General features: G+C 39.9%; 1 protein-coding gene across 4 annotated transcripts in view; it reads left to right on the top strand.

Annotated features, from left to right (window-relative positions):
- The window catches only part of FBXW11 (F-box and WD repeat domain containing 11), a 161,582-nt gene that overhangs the window by 121,566 nt on the left and 21,742 nt on the right, over positions 1-18,274 (top strand). For all 4 annotated transcript variants that reach the window (XM_019506543.1, XM_019506542.1, XM_019506545.1 and 1 more), the window contains 2 exons: positions 9,128-9,314; positions 10,515-10,605. In XM_019506543.1, coding sequence (XP_019362088.1) covers positions 9,128-9,314; positions 10,515-10,605 — 278 coding nt within the window. The remainder of the gene's footprint in view (positions 1-9,127; positions 9,315-10,514; positions 10,606-18,274) is intronic.

The raw sequence follows: 18,274 nt of genomic DNA, 5'->3' as shown, positions 1-18,274 counted from the left end.
ATGTAAAATGGCTTCCTGATATCAGGTAGGTCAGGATGGTTCAGGGGGTGTGGTCTACTAGGGGGCTTCAGGTCCAGTAGGCTGGAGGGGATTGGGGGTCTGCTGGGAGATTAGGGGGGAGTGTGACCCACAGGTGGGGTGGGGGTGTGTGGTCCCCCCAGCAAACCCACACCCTCATCCATCCTTTGGCAGTACTAACGTGCCTTTCTGCAATCTCGGGAGCCCTCACTGCATTAGCTCAGATTGCCTTCATGTTCTGAAAGCTGTTTTTTAGCCAGAGAGCTTAGAAATGTGTTGGTATAACATGAAAACTAAGATTTTGCAGAAATTACATGTAGCAACTTAGTGATGCACCTCTGCCTACATAATCAGAATGTTTTTTACATTCAGGTACAAAGATGAACAATTGTTTTTAACATACATTGAATACTTCAACACCCTTTACATTTCACATACAGCATTAAGCAACTCTTTATTCAGAGAAAAATGTAATATCTAATTTCTTTTTAAGTGCATGGAGTTTGCGATTGATAACTGAGATGTTATTTATTTTTAATCAGTTTTAGAAATGTAGCTTTTTTGTTGTTTTTTGCCCTGCCGCCTTCTCCTCTTTCCTGCCCTTTTCCCCCCCAACACCACCAGCAGCTTCAGCTAATACTCTTTTAATTTATGTCGATTTGGTTTTGAAATATGTTTTGCCATTGCGATATAAGCAAAGGTGGAGCTGGACCCTTCCTGTTGAAAGGGACTTCTAAATTAATTCGTATTTAAGCCTATTCAGTACTTTTTTTTACCAAAAAGATATAACTTTCTGGAATGGATTATGATATTTCCACTCTTGTTTAGCTCAGGATGCTGTTAACATGCAACTTTCTTTCAGTGGATAATTTATCCATAGCTCTCTCTGTGTTTCATAAAGTAAAGATGAATTCACTGTTTTTTAGGGAAGATAATTATTTAGTTTGTTGCCAGGAGATGGCAGTAAGAGACTAAATTGACAAGTATTTGCTTGTGTGCTAACTTAATTTAAACTTTTGTAAATGTTTCTTTGTTTGGAATTATTTCTTTGTTTCCTTTATTTTCATGATATCTTTGAACAACTGACACTATTTCGTTGTGGACATTTAAAAAAAAATCTTGAGTCCTGTGGCTACTTTTGGCTAAATGTTTCCTCTGTTGTTAAAGTATATGGTTGGACAAATAATTACTTGGCAGAAGTCAGTTGTATAAAGCTTAGTCATGCCATTTCTAGCACCTTCCCCTCCTCCCGCTTATTCTTTTTAGTCAAAAAATAAAATAAAAATTACAGTGATTCAAGTGAGACTTTAAAATGCCTACGTGTGAACTGTATTTTTATATTGAATTAACTTTTATGAGATTACAACTTTTTTCTTAAACGCTCAGTTAGAGGAGACAGTCATACCAGTATGTTCCTACATGTGTCTTGCTGTATTGCCCACTGAGCTACAGGTGGAAATAAATGTTGCTTAGAAATGAAATTTAAAAAATGTGTTTGGTTATTGGCAGCCTAGGATTACATCCTGAAATTTATTTCCCTTATTTTGTTCTTACTTGAAAATCAGTGATTGCTTGAACTAGGCATCAGCTACTCAGTGTCAGCCTTACATAATTGATTGTTCTTTTCATATGAATAAATGTGGCTTCCTGATTAGGTGGCATGAGATAGGAGAATTTGTCATGGTGAAAAGAGAGAATAGTGATCATTGATCATAGTTTAAAAACTAACAGTGTCATGTAAGAACTTTTCAGATGCATATTGCCAGTTTCTGCAGAATCCAAGTTTTCATTTATAAAAGAGTCTACTTGCTATAGTTAAGAATACCTCCCACAGGAGGTTGGAGTAGCTCAATGCACTATCTTCCTGAATCTATAAGCATATTCTGTGCCTCTCCTTTTTGCCCAGCTCTAAGTGATGGCAAACAGGGTAATTGCTTCTGTAGCTAACTGGTCTCAAATTGCAGTTCCAAAGTGTGCAAACTGGTAGTTCTGTTGATTTTTAAAAAATTAGTATTGACACACAACATTGGCTTTTGGGAATCATTTGAAAAACAAACAAACCAGCCTTCTGGTTTGACAACTTAATCTACTTATACATGATAAATTAATTTTGGATTCTTGAAAACTTGTCCTGATGTGTTCTGATCTATTACAAAGGAATAAGATTTTTCAGTAAATACTGATATTTGTATATGCTGTCTCTTAATACCTGAACACACAGCATATTTACACCAGTATAATTTATACTGGTTCTGTACACAAAAATAAATTCTAGAGCATCTAGAGGAAACGCAGAGGACCAGCTATTCTGGGACAGCAGGTGTCATCTTAACATTAGATGGCATAGGTGCAGGTAGTATCTTGTTTATAGCAGCAGTTCTCAGTTGGGGTGCTGAGAGAAAGTGCTTGGGTTGGTGTGATGCTGGCACTGCAACCATGGTGGGGTGAAATTGCCTTGTATCCCTCTGTTTTCAGGCGGTACATCAGCTGAATTGAGAAACAGCTGCAGTAGAAAGATATACTTGTTTGCATTAGATTATGCGGGCAGCCATGTTGTTTCTGCTGCAGCTCTTCCTGATTTGGTTCCATTGTGTCTCCTGAACAGAGGTGCGCAGGGACGTTCTGCCTGGTGGCAGCAGCATTTACCTCTGAGCCACTGCTGTTATGGGGTGAAACTGCCTCACGTGCCTGTATTTTCAGGGCGCATGTTGGAGCCAAACTGAGAAGCTGCTGCAGCAGAAATGGCATATCTACCTGCATAATGTAAAGCAGGTAGGCACACCTCTGCTGCAGCAGTTTCTCAGTTTTGCTCTAACATTTCTTATAGTTGGTATTATGGAAGGATGGATTTCCATATCATAGCCAACTCCTCTTCAGCAGTGAAAGATTGACCCTGGTACTGAGGATTGAGAATACTGGCAAGAAAAATAGCTGGAGATAGTTGCTTGATCCATTTGCTTTTTTAATGCCTGTAATTTAACTCTGTGATTGCATATGTCTCTTTTCGAGGTCTGCCTCAGTTCCTTCCACACTTCAACAGCATCAGCAGTAAAACAGTAATTTCCCTGCACTTTGTTCAAGGCTACAGAAATAGGCTTCACGATAGTCAGCATTCATTCTATATTTCTCTTTAGCCCAATGTTGAGAACTTGGGCTATGACAGTGCTATTTTGTCACTATTTTGTTCACAAATTGTCATCAGATTAGTTGAGGTGCACCAATACATCAGTCCAATATTGGATCGGTACTGACACAAAGAACATTTTGTTGTATTGGAAATCGCCCAATGGGGCGGATAATTTGGCTGATAAATGCCTGTGCTGTGCATATCCACAGTGCAGCATTCAGGCATCTCAGAGCAGAGCCAGCAGCTCAGAGTGCTGCCGCTAGCTGATAAGTTGGTTGTGGTGGAAGAGAGGGGGGAGGGAAGGGGTGTGTGGGGGGCAGATCAGTGCCCCCTGTGGTGGGGGAAGGGACAGGATCAGGTGCTGCCCAACTGGGGTGGGGCAGGTGCAGGGGAAAGCTGCAGCTCTGGAGGGTGGGTCTTCCTGCTGCTTGCATAGCAGGGTGGAGGGGGGAGAGTGTGTCTCCCAGATCTTCATGGGACAGGGTGGGTAGGCTGCAGCTATGGGCTGGAGCTGGGGCTGCGTGGGGCTCTTCTTTGTGGGGGCTGGGCTTAGGGCGGGGGCTGAGCTCAGAGCGGGTGCCAGCTGCACTGGAAGGGGGCTTGGCCCTGCTCCTAGCACCACTGCCACATACCCACCTGGCACAGCCCCAACTCAATGCCCTGCCTCCACCCATGCGCTGGGAGTGTTCCCCTGCCATGCCCCTTACTTCCCCCTCCCCTTCCACCACAACAGATTTACCAGCTGGAGGCAGCTCTCCAAGCTGCCACCTCTGCTCCTCGCTGCCTTAGTGCTGTGGATTTACCAGCTGGAAGCAGCTGTATCAGAGATTGGATCGGTATCAGCTAATATGCCTTCTTAAATATCAGCCCCCAAAATCTCTATCGGTGCACCCTTACAGATTAGGCCAGTTCTCAATATATCGCTCAGAACAGTCCACTGCTAAGTTCCATTACACATCTTGTAGGAGAATTACTTTGGTTTCTCCTGCTTTCTTCAGAGCAGCTGCTGCAAAGTGGTTCTTATGGAAGTATTTTGCAATTTCAACATTAGCCTTTATTTCTGGAGCACTAAAGTTTTTGGCTATGAAGTGCATCAAATGAATGTTGCAGCCATGTGTTACTAGCTTGGGGCTTTCTTCTAGATTTCTTCTCATCTTTGATGCATTTGCAGCATTGTCTGTGACAGCTGTGTACTAGGCATTTGAATTTTTTTTCACAGTATGTTATAGTTTTTACTCCTGCTACTTCTAAGTGATCTGTGTTGGTGTATCAGTTGTTTCTTTAAGCTAGACAGTCCCTTCTTCTGTTGTTATGCAAGCACATATATTACTGGAACGTTATGGACTTTGCTTCACCCATCAAAACACAGGTTAACAATTTTCCACTCCAGACTTTTTGCACAGTGTTCAGTTTCTTTCTCATACACTTTATCCAACAATTTGCCTGCTATATCTGCTCTGTTGGGTGGACTGTATCCTGGTCAAAATCACTCAACCATGTTAATGAAGTGTGTGTTCTCAACCATATGGAAAGGAGAGTTTGTTGCATGAACAAACAGCAATTTTTTCATCAATTACCTCTTGCTATAATCTGCTGGTTCTTATTACAGACTTACCTATGGTTGTTTCTGGATGATGGAGATTTTTTTTTTTCTTTTTGCTACAGATGATATATTATATGACATACATTTGACTGGAACCACTGGTATCATTAGCAGATAACTCTAAAACTGTAGACAGTGATAATGATGTTGAAGATGAATAGTCAGAATCCTGTATTTTGAGGATGGATCCTCCTGAACAGAAAAAGTCAACAAGATCACTACAGTACTGCTCACTTAGTATTACTCATTGCACTCGGTACTACTTCAGAAATTAAACTGTACAAGGAAGATCTGCCTGTTTCTGTCATTAGTTTATATTGCAACTGCATTAAAAATATGGTAGTTCCATAAAGTAACAACTATATTTTCGCTCAAACATTTTTATTCAAGTAGTCCAGAAGTCCACCCAAAAGATATGGACAAGGAAGACGGGCAGTCCTTAAAGTATGAAAAAAGAAAGTTTACCAGCCTGGAGATCCTGCGTGTTCAGACATGTTCCATTCATCATCTTCAAAGCAGGTTCCTCCTGAGAAAGGAGCACTTCTCATGAAGTTGTTTCATTTGGGCAACCAGTTTTTGCATTTCCTTCTTGCACTGTTTGCATTTTGCGCACATGCCTGTCTTACCCACAGGTAGAGGAACTTCATTAAAATATTCCCAAACAGGGTCTCTTTTATGGCCTGCTGCCATGGTAGGTTTTCCCTTCTACCATACCATTCCCTCACTATATCTCAAATCAGTGGAGAGGGTATACTTGGAAACTTATCCCTCGAGACTCCTGGAATATTCTGCTCAAAAAGTTTCTTTTATGTTTCTACTGCCCCTCCCTCCTTTCATTTATCTCCAGATTCCTCCTCCTTGCCCGGATCTACTCCATTGCCAACATTTAACTTCATTAAATATTCATTTAACTTCTTGAAACTTTGCACTTTTAGAGAGAGGTAAGGCTTGACTTTGTATACACTAACTTGCAGATAGACAAATAGGGCTGATGGGTAGGTAATCAGGTCTGTTATCTCTCATCTCCATACACTGCTGTGCAGAAGGATGTTATCTCTGGAGGCACAAATTCGCAGTTTGAGAAGTGGAACTAAGCTTCACAGAGATGCTTAATGGGATCTTCTAGACTGAGCATTGAGTCCCATTGGGTAGAGTGCTTTTCTTTAATCTTTACTCATCTATAGAGGAGCATGGGATTGTTCCATCCTAGGTGCAGGACTTAACACTTGTCTTCGTGAGATTTGCTTTCAGTTCAGTCCAGTCCAGTCCTCCAATTTCTCTAGATCTTTCTGAATCCTAGCCCTACCCTACAGTGCATCTACTACTCCCTTCACCCCTCCAGCTCGGTGTCATCTGCAAACTTGCTAAGCATGCACTCCATCCCATCTTCCAGGTTGCTGATGAAGATATTGAACAAAACTGGCCCCATGACTGACCCCTGGAACATTCCACTTGAGACTGGCTGCCAGCTAGACATTGAGCCATTGATTAATACCCTGTGAGCCTGACGATCCAGCCAGTCTTCTGTTCACCTTACAGTCTGTTTATGCAACCTGTTCTTCCTTAGCTTGCTGGCAAGAATGCTGTGGGAGACCATATCAAAAGCCATGCTAAAGTCAAAGTATATCATGTCAATTGCTCTCCCCACATCCACAGAGCCAGACATCTCGTTGTAGAAGACAGTCAAGTTGGTCAGGCATGACTTACCCTTGATGACTCCATGCGTACTGTTCCTAATAACCAGGGATCCTAGTTTTTCATTTGCCACAGAAAAACAGCAGGGGGGAGGGAGGTGCACTGCTGTTTGGCTAAGTGGCTAAAACCATGGCAAAAATAAGAGTGGAAATGGCGCCACTTACCATGTGACACCCCCACAGTTTTCAGGTTAGTATTGGGGAACTTGGATAATCCTAATTTGATTTGCTTTCAATAGTCTGTATCACCTGCAAATATGCAGGTCCTCTGATTTTTCAGTGATTGTTTTTTCGGTGGCAAATGATGGCATTAATTATGATGCACACATTCAAAGTTTGGTCCTGGTTTTTCTAAAGACTAGTGTAAATATGTATTCCTGGACTACCCCCTAAACTTTTTTTATTTTGTGCTTTTGTTCAACTTTAAGTTGACTTCTACCTGGATTGTAAGCAAACTGTTAAGGCCTAGAAAAGACACTTTAAAGGAAATGCATGAAATATTTCACTTGGGAAAGTCTAACACCCTGGTATATGAAGGGGGTAAGAAGCCAAATTGGGTGGCTCTATTGATTTAAGTGGTATTGTACCTGCTTATTTATTCTTGCACTGATTTATGGCCCAAGGGCTTACATTTTAGCATTGTATTATAGTAATTGAATATAAAAGCTATTTTAACTGATGTAAGTTGTGACTGCTCACATGGCAGAGTGGTGACCTATATAAACTTAAGTAGGTGGGCTGGACTCTGCATGCTGGTGTGTCTTGGACTGGCACCAGAGAGTTGAGTCACCTAACAGGTATGTCCAAGTGGAAAAAATTATTTTAAAAAAGCCTATTCATGATGCTTCTCTGTGATTAGAGCATCCACACTAGAAGTTAAAATTCCCAACTTTTTCAGAATCATTGTTTGCTAGATGCAGATAACGGCTTCAGGTATAACTAGAAAAAAACAAGAATCACTAGGAAAGGTATTACTGCTCAGTTACTGAATAAATGCATTGCCATCCTTGTTCAAGCAATGATCTGACTGGCAGAGGTGGCAACTTTGGAACTCAAGACAACAGGCTGAAACATGGGCTTGAAATATATTTTCTTGGTACAGCTTCTGGCATTTCTTGCAGCCAAATAAAGGAGTTCTGTCAGTGGGTTGTCATTTGCTGAAATGTCATTGTTTTGCTTGAGTTCTTTCTGACTTTATTATTATGCAAATTGTGCCATTGTTAAAGTAATTCTTGGGCTTAGGAAATTTAGGTTTTGTCTATCTGGTGGTGAGTCAGCTGGAATCGCACTACTTTGCAGCAGAGGGGTATATTATATTCAAGGCAAAAAGTATTGACTCTGGTCAAAAGCAGACTTTACTGAACTAACTTGAAAGAGTTGAGGCTAGATTTGAAGTGGTGTTTGTTTTCTCTAGCATACATAGGTATTTAAAGTGTTAGGAAGGCTTTAGGAAGTCATGTTAAAGGTTTTCCCTTTACCTGTTTTGGTACTGCATTAAGCCTAAGTGGTTATCTAATAATGTCCTGAAAATGTGTAGATCTGTATCGTTGGAGAGAGAATGCAGAGATTTCCATAGTCCCCAGGTTAAAGGAGATCAAATCCCTCAAAATTGCATTTATTTTTGATGTACTTAATTTGATTGCACGGTTTAATTTTATTGAGAATTTTGGGCCATTTTTGGTTTGCTTTTGCTGTACAGATGCCTTACGCACTGCTTCTAATAATTCAAATAAGCTGTTCAAGGTTGTACATTAGAGAATGAATCATGAACCAACATAGTTGTCTCAAATGTATAAAAGTAATCCGAAGTAAATGGTTTAATGATAATTCCCATTTTTTCCCCTAATATGAGGATTACACTTTCACTTCTAATCTGTGTTCAGAAGTAAACCTCCACATGATCTCAAGTTGTGGTAGCAGCTTTATAGAAAAGATAGGCTTAGCTTCTGAATTTAAGACTTCAGTGCAACATCCTTTTCAACAGATCTGACAAGCTCCCGTGCATGTCTGCATTTGCTCCAGTGGAAGCCCATTTCATACTATGTTGACTGAATCTAAGTTGCCAGCATGGTTAATGATGGAAAGGAATAAAATGTATAATGTCTCATTCATGAGGTCACTTATTAAACCATATTTTGGAATCTCTAGTTCACTATTGCAGCCCTATACCCTTTACAGAATAAGCATGGAGCAACATGAACAGAAAAGATTCCTGAGCTGCAGAAGAACTGTTTATTTACTGTGCTGAAAATCTGGTTTACCTTTAGTCTTGCTGTCACCAGGGGCAAATCTGCTGTGCAAATTACACTAGATAATCAAGAATTATGGACTTGTTGCTTTTGTATCATCAAAGTCTTAAGCTAGATTTTCTTCTTTGTAGCTGGAGCATTTTTTCCTCAAGTTATTCCTAATTTTATTTATATTTGATTTGGTAGAGTGGACTCTGTGGCCTAGGAGGCCCCATCCAGTCCTGTTTTCATGATTCCACCTTACTACTGAAATCCTGTATAATGCTATGGAATGTATCCCTGATACATCATTGACTCAAGTGTTATTACAGCTCTTGTGCTTTGCTCTAAAGCTCAGCTATCTTTTCATGATCTCCTACCCAGAGGTTGTTCCATAGTTTGCCATGAAGAGACTGACATTTTGAATGCCTTTTTTTTTTCCCCCACCCATCCCTAGAGCAAGGCCTAGATCACATAGCAGAAAATATCCTTTCCTACCTTGATGCTAGATCACTCTGTGCAGCAGAGCTGGTGTGTAAGGAATGGCAGAGAGTGATCTCAGAGGGAATGCTGTGGAAGAAATTAATTGAAAGAATGGTACGCACTGACCCGTTATGGAAAGGGCTCTCAGAAAGAAGGGGTTGGTAAGTACCTCTATGTACCAATTCATGCACTCTTTTCTTTTATAGGATTACCCATAACAAATCTTCCTATATTTTCCCAGAAAAGTGCATTTACGGTTCCTCAATATCATCAGTTTCCTTGGATTCCCCACGGCATTGTTTTATGGGTATTGTATTTAAAAATCTGTACCTGTTAAATCATAGAATCGTAGAAAGAAGGACCTGAAGGGACCTGTAAGATCATCAAGTCTGGTCCCCTGCCATGGGCAGGAGGTAATTGGGCTCAAATGAGCTAAACGGGATGCTTGTCCAGACTCCTCTTGAACACTGCCAGGGATGGTGACTGCACCACCTCTGCTGGAAGTGTGTTCCAGATTCTAGTTACCTGTTCGGAAAATAAATTTTTCGTTACGTCTAGCCAAAACTTTCTTGAGTAGCTTGTGCCTGTTGGTCCTCATCCTTGTTCCTGTCTCTCTTGGTCATCATACTGGTTTTTCTTCTGGTTCCTATTCCATTTCTGCTTTTGGCTTTTTGTTACATCTTCATTTACAGAGTAATTTTTGCATATTATTTCTGTCAGATGTAATGGGCAATGTGGATTAATGTGAACCTCTCATTATGCTTGTTAAGTTCTTTTCTGAGTGAAATATTGCCACTTAAACTTTTTAAACTTAAACTATAAAATGGCTGATTAGATTTCAGAAATCTGTTTCTCTTTCATAGCAATTCTAGATTTGGAAAAGCTGGTTTTTAATATGTATGAAAAGTCACTGTAGGTTCTCTGGTGGCATGTCTAAAATCACAAGACCTGTAAAAGGTGGGAAAATGCTATTATATCTGGCTTGCTATATATTGCTGCAAGTCAGGCAGAAGGTAGGGTAGATTTAGACCTTAAACTAACGAAATCAGAGAGAGAGCACAAGCTTTTGTGCTATGTCTTCTGCCTGACTTCAGACTAAAGCAGCAAGGTCCACTTTCAGGGAACACAGGACAGGAATGAGTTTTCTTCCAATATTCAGACATTTAAATACAGCTGTCAGTACCTAAAGAGTTACAAACTTGGATGTCTCATATGGAGTACATTATTTTAATATAAATAATTGAACGTATTACCTTTTGAATGCTTGCTGTAGCTTAATGCAGAGTTAAGTCCCTGCAAGACGGAACTGTGTTTTGTATTAACGTGTTTACCTGCAAAATATAACTCTGTTTTTTTTTAAGGGATCAGTACCTGTTTAAAAACAGACCAACAGATGGCCCCCCAAATTCATTTTACAGATCATTATACCCAAAGATAATACAGGATATAGAGGTATGTTTTCTGATGGAATTTCTGCAGTGCAATTAATTAGTTTTCAACTTACTATATATTCAAGATTTAATTTTATAAGTCTAACACTTCTTATCAGTATGTTTATAAATATGATGCATTTAACTTGTTAGATTACAGTGCTGTTTTAGTGCTAAGATAACATAAAGCTAATCTGTTAACTTCATTATTAGTAGCATATTTCTTTGGAAGATTGTTGCATTTACCTGACATGAACAATGGCGTTTTAGCAGTATTATAGTAGTTAATGGTCTCCTGAACCCCTTAAAATCCAATATATAATAGAAAATGTGGTTATATATAAATATGTGTTTATGGTAAGTTTGAAAGGCTTCAGGTTTAAAAGCATTTAAATACTGTTTGATATAATGTCATTTTTTAACTTCATAAATATAGCTTTCATTGCAAGGAGTACAGGATTTTTTCTTGAATGGCTGATGACAAGAAAAGCTATAAAACAATTATAGATATACCAGTGGCTCTTGCAACAAAAGATACTGCAGAAGTGGTTTATCTTTGTTTAACAGTATGTAGCTGAAAAAACCCTTCCAAGTTGGGTTTCATTTTACTATTTAACATGTTTGACAGATCAGGGTCCTCATAGTATTTTGCCAGTGACTGACAAACCTTGTCTTATTCAGTTAGCTGTGTATCCATCGTAATATTGTGTAAGTTTATACCAAAAATTGCAATGTATTTATTACATCCAGGTCCAAAATTCATTAGTGGAGAAAATACATGTTTGTCAGATAAGGCAGATGTGAGCTAGTGGAATCATTCTGTTACGGCAAATGGGAGTTTATGTGACTGGCACTCCAAGAACAAAATTATTCAAAACTCTAATCTGTCTGTGAATGCAACTCTTTACACAAATCAACTCCAGTCCCCATTTCAGATATCTTCTGTAAACCTCTACTGCACATTTATAAGGTTTTTAAAGCACAGATCTGAACACGAAACTCAGTTTATACAAAATAAGACCAACAGTACTATTTGCATGTGTAGGCTGTGTACCATATATGCACCTTTTAAGTATATCCATTTTAAATGTGCTTGTCTTGGACTTTTCATTTCTATATTTGAATTCTGTCATCATGGTTGCTTTCCTGAAATCAAGATAAAAGATTTATCTCTAGTATGGCCTTAACCTTTCTTGCAATGATAAGGCAGGTAGGTATTTGTCTCTCACTTCTGTCTTCATTCTTGTGGGAAGCCCTCTGCAATACCAGAGGCTACACACGTTCCCAGAGAAATCCCATTGCACAATTACATTGACATGGCAAATTCAGGATCAGGAACTAACAGTTGCGTATGTGATTCTTTAGCTTCAGTCATAAGATTTGGAGTCACGAATGGATTCTTAACTGGAGGAAGTGAGGACAGATCTTGTAGAGTAGTCCAAGCAGGGAAGCATTCTGATATTGGTTGGGGTATAAGGAGCTGCAGTGACAGGCTGCATCTGAAGGAGAGCTGTCCTTTTGTAAATATCCAGTTTAAAAAGGAAGGAATAGGTTTCACAAGAAAGTGATCACTATCTCTAATAGAAGGAAACTTAAAAAAACAATTTATCTGATCACATTGTTGGAGCCACCAAAGTAAGGACAGAATTTTTCCCAATAATATTCTTTGCTTTCTGTAGTTGTCAGTCTCTAAATTTAAAGAACATTTTTCATGATAGCAGAAATGTTCTGAGTATCCCCCACAGAAATTGCTGCAAGGACATTCAATGCCTCGATCCTGGCAACTGTGTTCTTTTTAATATGCATCCTTTGTACATCTTACTAACTTTGTTAAGCAAAGTTAGAAACAAACAATTCTGAAACAGAATTGCCTGGCTGACACTTAATTTGTGACCATTTAAAGTCCCTCCCCACAAAAAGTAAAGAAACCAGGACATCAGTGATTAAAACACAAACAAAAAAAAACCCCTCTGTTTTTAAGTGATCTTAAAAGTGAGGTACCGCTGAAATTCAGCTCCTGTGGAAACGTTTTCTTGTAAACATATACATTTCCCAGAAAATTAAACTTTACTAAGCTTTTAAATTCATATCAGTATCTTTAAACCAACTTTGAGAGACCCACTTACATGTAACAAGCAAACAAAAATCCAAGCATTAATTTGCTTGGAAATTGAGAGTTCACACACATACATCCATGCGCATACATACCTGGTGCTTGGAAGTCTTGAAATGCAAAGCTAAATAACTTTCTAAACTGTAGTAAGTGTTTCCATAATTCCTATTCAAAATACAGCCTATTCTAGATTTGGATGTTTTATTGCATGCAGTGTGAATCCTGTGGTATCTGCCTAATGTACAGAGATCTGACCTTCAAGCTTTCTTTCAGAATAGGGGTAATCAAGGAAAATCAGGAATGTTTTGGGGATGTGTTCATATAATTGATGAGCTATTAGGATAGCTGGCTTCTCAAGGAGGAGTGAAATGGAGGAAATCTTGCTTTTATAAGCAGCATTTCTGTTGTTGATATCTAGTATTAATATTTACATGCTAAGTAGGGAATATTATTTGACCATATAGAAGTTAAAAAAGGTTCCTTCATAAACTCAAGGAAGGGGGAATGAAGGTGGCTTTGGAAGAACATTCTACATTTCCATTTTTTTATCATTTGGCCATAGTCTCTATATCTGTGTTAAAAAAGCACGCGTACCATACTTTTTGATCTCTATCCTTTACTGGGAGTTAGTCATGTTAAGTAAAATTCAAGGAGCAACCTGTGAATCACAAAGTTCTGCCTGACCTGTAAGGCTGGATGCATCACACTTTCCTCCTCTGATTGATGTGGCATTTATGTTTATACAGGTACTACTATAAGCTGTTGCCCCTGGTATTCTCCTTATCTTAAACCTGAGACTGCTTTACAATAGAGATGTCATCTCCTTAGAAGACTGCACAAAAATGTTTTGTTTCCTGAATTTGGGCAAACTGGTGCCTCCAGAACTATTAGCTGAACTATCAAAGTGTTCTTAGTATTGGTCTCTTGAAGTTGCTAATTTGTTAGGATAGGAACTCTTGATTGAAAGATTTGTGCAATTTAGAACTTGTAACTTAAATTATATTTTAAGATACAATTTATAAAGGACTTTTCTGAAAGGCTCTCAAAATAAGTGTTTTACTTCCTCGATCTAGAAAGGAAACAGCACTAAAAGCTGACATCGGCACTTGAAATCCTGTTTTTTTTTTTCTTTAGTAGGTTTTGCTTAAAAAAAAAAAAAAAAAAAGTTAGGGTCATAGGATTGGTACAGTCTTTAATTTAATCCTTTCCATTAAAAATGTATTTTCACAATGTTACATCACAGGCTACCAAATCAGGAACCATTGAGGGTCTATTTGAACTTCGTTGTATTATGTGCTGTTTTTTTGTTGCTGATTTGTAAAATGACTGTAGTTTCTTTTAATTCTTGACTTAGACCTGTGGTTTTCAAACTTACTGAAGTCACAGAAACCTTTCGTATCAGTTTTTCAGTTTTGGACCTTCTGCCCCTATTCTAAAGATGGACACAGAGCCAGGTGACCCAGCCTGGCTGTGGCAGTGCACCCCTGTCTCTTTGCAGAACCTGTGATGACCCATTGTGGAACCCCAGGGTTCTGTGGAGCACAGTTTGAAAACCATTGATCTACACCTATCTAGAACTTCAGTGTGGCCTCTGTCAGTTTTGGGAACCCTTCTCTACCATCCCCTGTCCCCCCGCAGGACCTCTGAATTTAGTACCCACCTTTTGGGGCAAAATGTTTTCTTGGTTTCCATCTTATTAGCCAAAAAAGGGAGAGGGGGACTTTTTACAAAATATATACATTTTACAATAAAATATGAATATTGTAATAAAATACTGAATGAGGTTTTCAGTATATGAAGAACAAAGTAAATCCTATTAAACTATTCTTAACCATAAAGGAAGCTTCATTAAATTATCACATCTGATACTAAATTGGGTCATAAGTATAGGGATAAGTACAAAGAAGGATAGTCTGTCTTGACTGGATTGATTGACGAAGTGTGAATGTAGTCCAAAAACCAACTCAACATTTGGGATGAAAATGAGGCATAGTAAAAAACTAATTCTTCCTCTTGGGTTCTATTAGCATTTGAGGTCCAAAGTTCATACAACCTCAAAGTGATATTAGCTGCAAGGTAATACAGACTGATCTGGCAATTTGAAGTTCCTTTAACTCTGAAAATGTATTAGTGCTAATATCTGTATATTCCTTGCCAAGCACATTTCAAGAATATAATGTCACTTCTGAAATCATCGGATTAGAAAATGAGAAGTATATTTAGAGATCTGAAACCAAAGATTCTTGGAGAGAGGCATGTAACACTTTCTACCTCCAGAGTGAGGCAAGTTAGGCCAAATATGTAATTGGATTCTGTTTTATGAGGTGATCCAGTAATGTCAGCTGTCAAAAAATTGGTTGTTGCTGAACTGCCCATCTAACTTCTTTAGGAGCTTGCTTAAAGGGCGCACTAGTTTGGGGATTGTCCTAAAAAACTAGAGGTACAGTGATACATCGGTCTGATATCAGATCAGTACAGATATAAAGAAAATTGTCTATATCAGATATTGGCCCTATGGGGCTGATAATTTGGCTGATAAATGCCCATGCTGGGTGCAGCCACAGCGCAGCATAGAGCGGAACTGGCAGCATGGAGGGCTGCTTCCAGTTGGTAAGTCAGAAGGGGAGGGGGGAGGGAAAGGGTGTGGGGGGGAGCAGATCAGTGCCTCCCGTAGTGAGGGAGGGGCATGGGGGGGCGCAGGACAGAGCCCCAGTTCACTGGGGGAGGGGGCAGTTCCCACTGCTGCTTGCTCCCTGGAAGGGTGAGGGTGTGGGGGGCACATGCCCTCAGATCTGTATGGGGACAGGTGGCAGCTGCAGGGTGGAGCTGGAATGCGCATCTCTTCTCTCACCAGGGGCTGGGCTCGGAGCAGGCTTCGGCAGTGCTGGGAGGAGGCTGCAGCCACCCCAGATTTGGCCACAGCTCTGCTCCCAGCCCTGCACCACTGCCTGGTGCAGCCCCAACTGAACGCCCCACCTCCACCCAAACACTGGACGGCATGGGACTGGGAGTGGTGGAGCTGCAGTGAAATTTGGGGTGACTATAGCCTCCTCCCAGCTCTGCTGGAGCCCACTCTGAGCCGAGACCCTGGCAAGAAGAGATGTGTATTCTGGCTCCACCCTGCACCTGCCACCTGCCTCATGCCACACGGATCTGGGGGCACATGCCCCCCCTACCCCATGAGCCGTGGCTCTGTTCCGTGCTCTGTCCCCCTCTGCCCTAGTTGGGTAATGCCTGCCCCTGCTGCCTCCCTCACCGTGGGGGGCATTTATCTGTCCCCACACCCCTTCCCTCCCCCCTCCCATTCCACTACACTGTACCTACCACCTGATGGCAGCTGTATCGGATATTGTACCAGTATCAGCCGATATGCCTCCTTAAATATTGGCTATCGGTATCAGCGCCCAAAATCTCTATTGCTGCACCCCTATAAAAAAAACCCCAAATCTAAGTTTGCAGAACTTTGTTTCTGGTCATCATTTGAAATAATGTATTTTATCCCGTGCTTGGATAGAATCCTGAAATTGTGGTACAAGTCAGCTGTTTTGAGTAGCTTGCATTAATAGGCATATAGCCAGATAGGGAAAGTTTAATACTGTTGATTCCATGACTTCAAATCCCTGGATCTTTTCCATTTTATATATGAACCTGAGCCAACTATTTGGTTGTCCCTTTAGAATTTGCACAAATATCTATTTCTCATGATCAGTTAAGACTATTCCATAAATATTCTTTATATCCTAAAACACATGGGAATTTCTCTCATTTTGTTTCTATAGAAAATGCAGTCTGTTTAATTAAGATGAGAATTTTATAATAGGGTTTCTCCGAAGACAAGGACAGAATGGAACCAGACTATAAAATAGACTCCATGTGTTTTTTTTTTTGTTTGTTTGTTTTTTTTGTTTTTTTTCTTTTTGCATTTTGTTTTGTTTTCCCAAAAGTTAGGAGAGTTCAGGTTTTTAAATATCTTGGACATGAGACAAAATGTGAAGAGGGAAAAGGCTGCTTAGTTGTAGATATTGCTAAATGCGCATAGGAAAGTTCTTCACCCTGTTCTTATCAAAAGCTCAATGTCTAACTTCAAAAGAAATATACATTTTTGCAGCATTGTCTTATTAAAATAGTGGAATGAAAACTGAACTTTGATAGGAAAACTGGTCATCTCTATACACCCCCTCACTGTTGATAGTCTGTACTCCTACTGACAGTTTTTAAAGGATGGTTTCAGCAAAACACTTGACTAATGGGGGGTTCCTCATAAATGCAGGAGAGGTACTTAATTTTCAGAGAAGGCAAGACATGGGTTATGAACTTGTCCCAAAAGAGTAATATGAATGTGCAAACTTAACTGATTTCACATTACAGTGATGAGATCCATGTAAGTAGTTACTTAAACATACCTTTACCTTGCTACCATATTTTTTTGCATAATAGCTTGTCCTTTTTCACCCAAAACCAGCAGGGGAAATTTGGGCTTCACTTTTTTTTTTTTTGAGAAAAAAGGTTCGCCATGGGTCTGGAAATGTGACTGGTGGGGCAGAGCAGTGGTAGTGGTGCCTCCCCTCCTGCCCCTCCGCCCCAAATTTCTGGACCTGTGGGAAGTCCTCCCTCCCCCGCCTGATTGCTGGCCAGATTGACACAAGACCCAGGGTTGGTCTGCAGCCAGATGCAATGTGCACAGTCTCTCTGGACTCAACTCACGGCCCTAGCAGAGCTGGGAAACTGAATTGGGCCTCATTTTGCAGCCCCAGACCTCATGCAGTGGAGCCAGCATATGGGGTCGGACTTGCTGTGCAGCCCAAACCAAAGGAGTCAGTTCAGTCCATGGTTCCCATCCAGCATGTGTGGCTGGCAGTTGCTGCTGTTACCAGAAAGGCTGATCTCTTTTTTTTTTCTCTCTCTCTCCTTTTTTTTCCTTTTTCTTTAAGCTGTTCTTCCAAAACAAGTTGCATACTATATTCAGGGGCATGCTGTATGCACAATGTATGGTATTTCCATGACCTTATACATGCAATCAATTATTAAATCATGGTCTTAATCTCAGCTGGAAACTAAACCATCCAATATATTTTGCTTTTCAACAATGCTGTACTTGTCAGGTGTTCTATTTACTATAGATGCAGGAAACACTGCAGTAACCTCGAAAAGTCCTTCTTCCCTCTCTCCCCTCGCTGTTGGTTTATAACTTTAAAAAATTGTCACGATTTTAAAATTCTGCTAAGATGGATTAATTTATTGCTCAACCAAATCAATCCAAAAGGATAAATCTGTTATAGATCTCCACTCCCTACAGTCCACAATAAGTCGGTTATTTTTGTGTGTATGTTTGCAAAGTGACACGTGGATTTAATATCATAGTCAAATTATTAAAAGAAATTATTTTAGGCTTCTTACTGGGAAGTATTTATCCTGATAGTTTTTTTCCCCCTCAAAGGAGTAACTTGTAAGTCTCAGTTTTGCAGCCTGTTGAGTAGGGGACTGGTGAAGGAAAGTGAAATCAGCTTTGTATCTGCTGTCTGCTCAGTAATGTAAAATGAGAATCCTATAAAAGGTAGTATGTTTTGGGGTGTACGTG

Source organism: Gavialis gangeticus, unplaced genomic scaffold (assembly GCF_001723915.1).
Source record: "Gavialis gangeticus isolate Ggan-Ray unplaced genomic scaffold, GavGan_comp1, whole genome shotgun sequence".
Taxonomy (NCBI): Eukaryota; Metazoa; Chordata; order Crocodylia; family Gavialidae; genus Gavialis; species Gavialis gangeticus.
The sequence above is the reverse complement of the archived record's forward strand: the minus strand, read 5'-3'. Positions and strand labels throughout refer to the sequence as shown.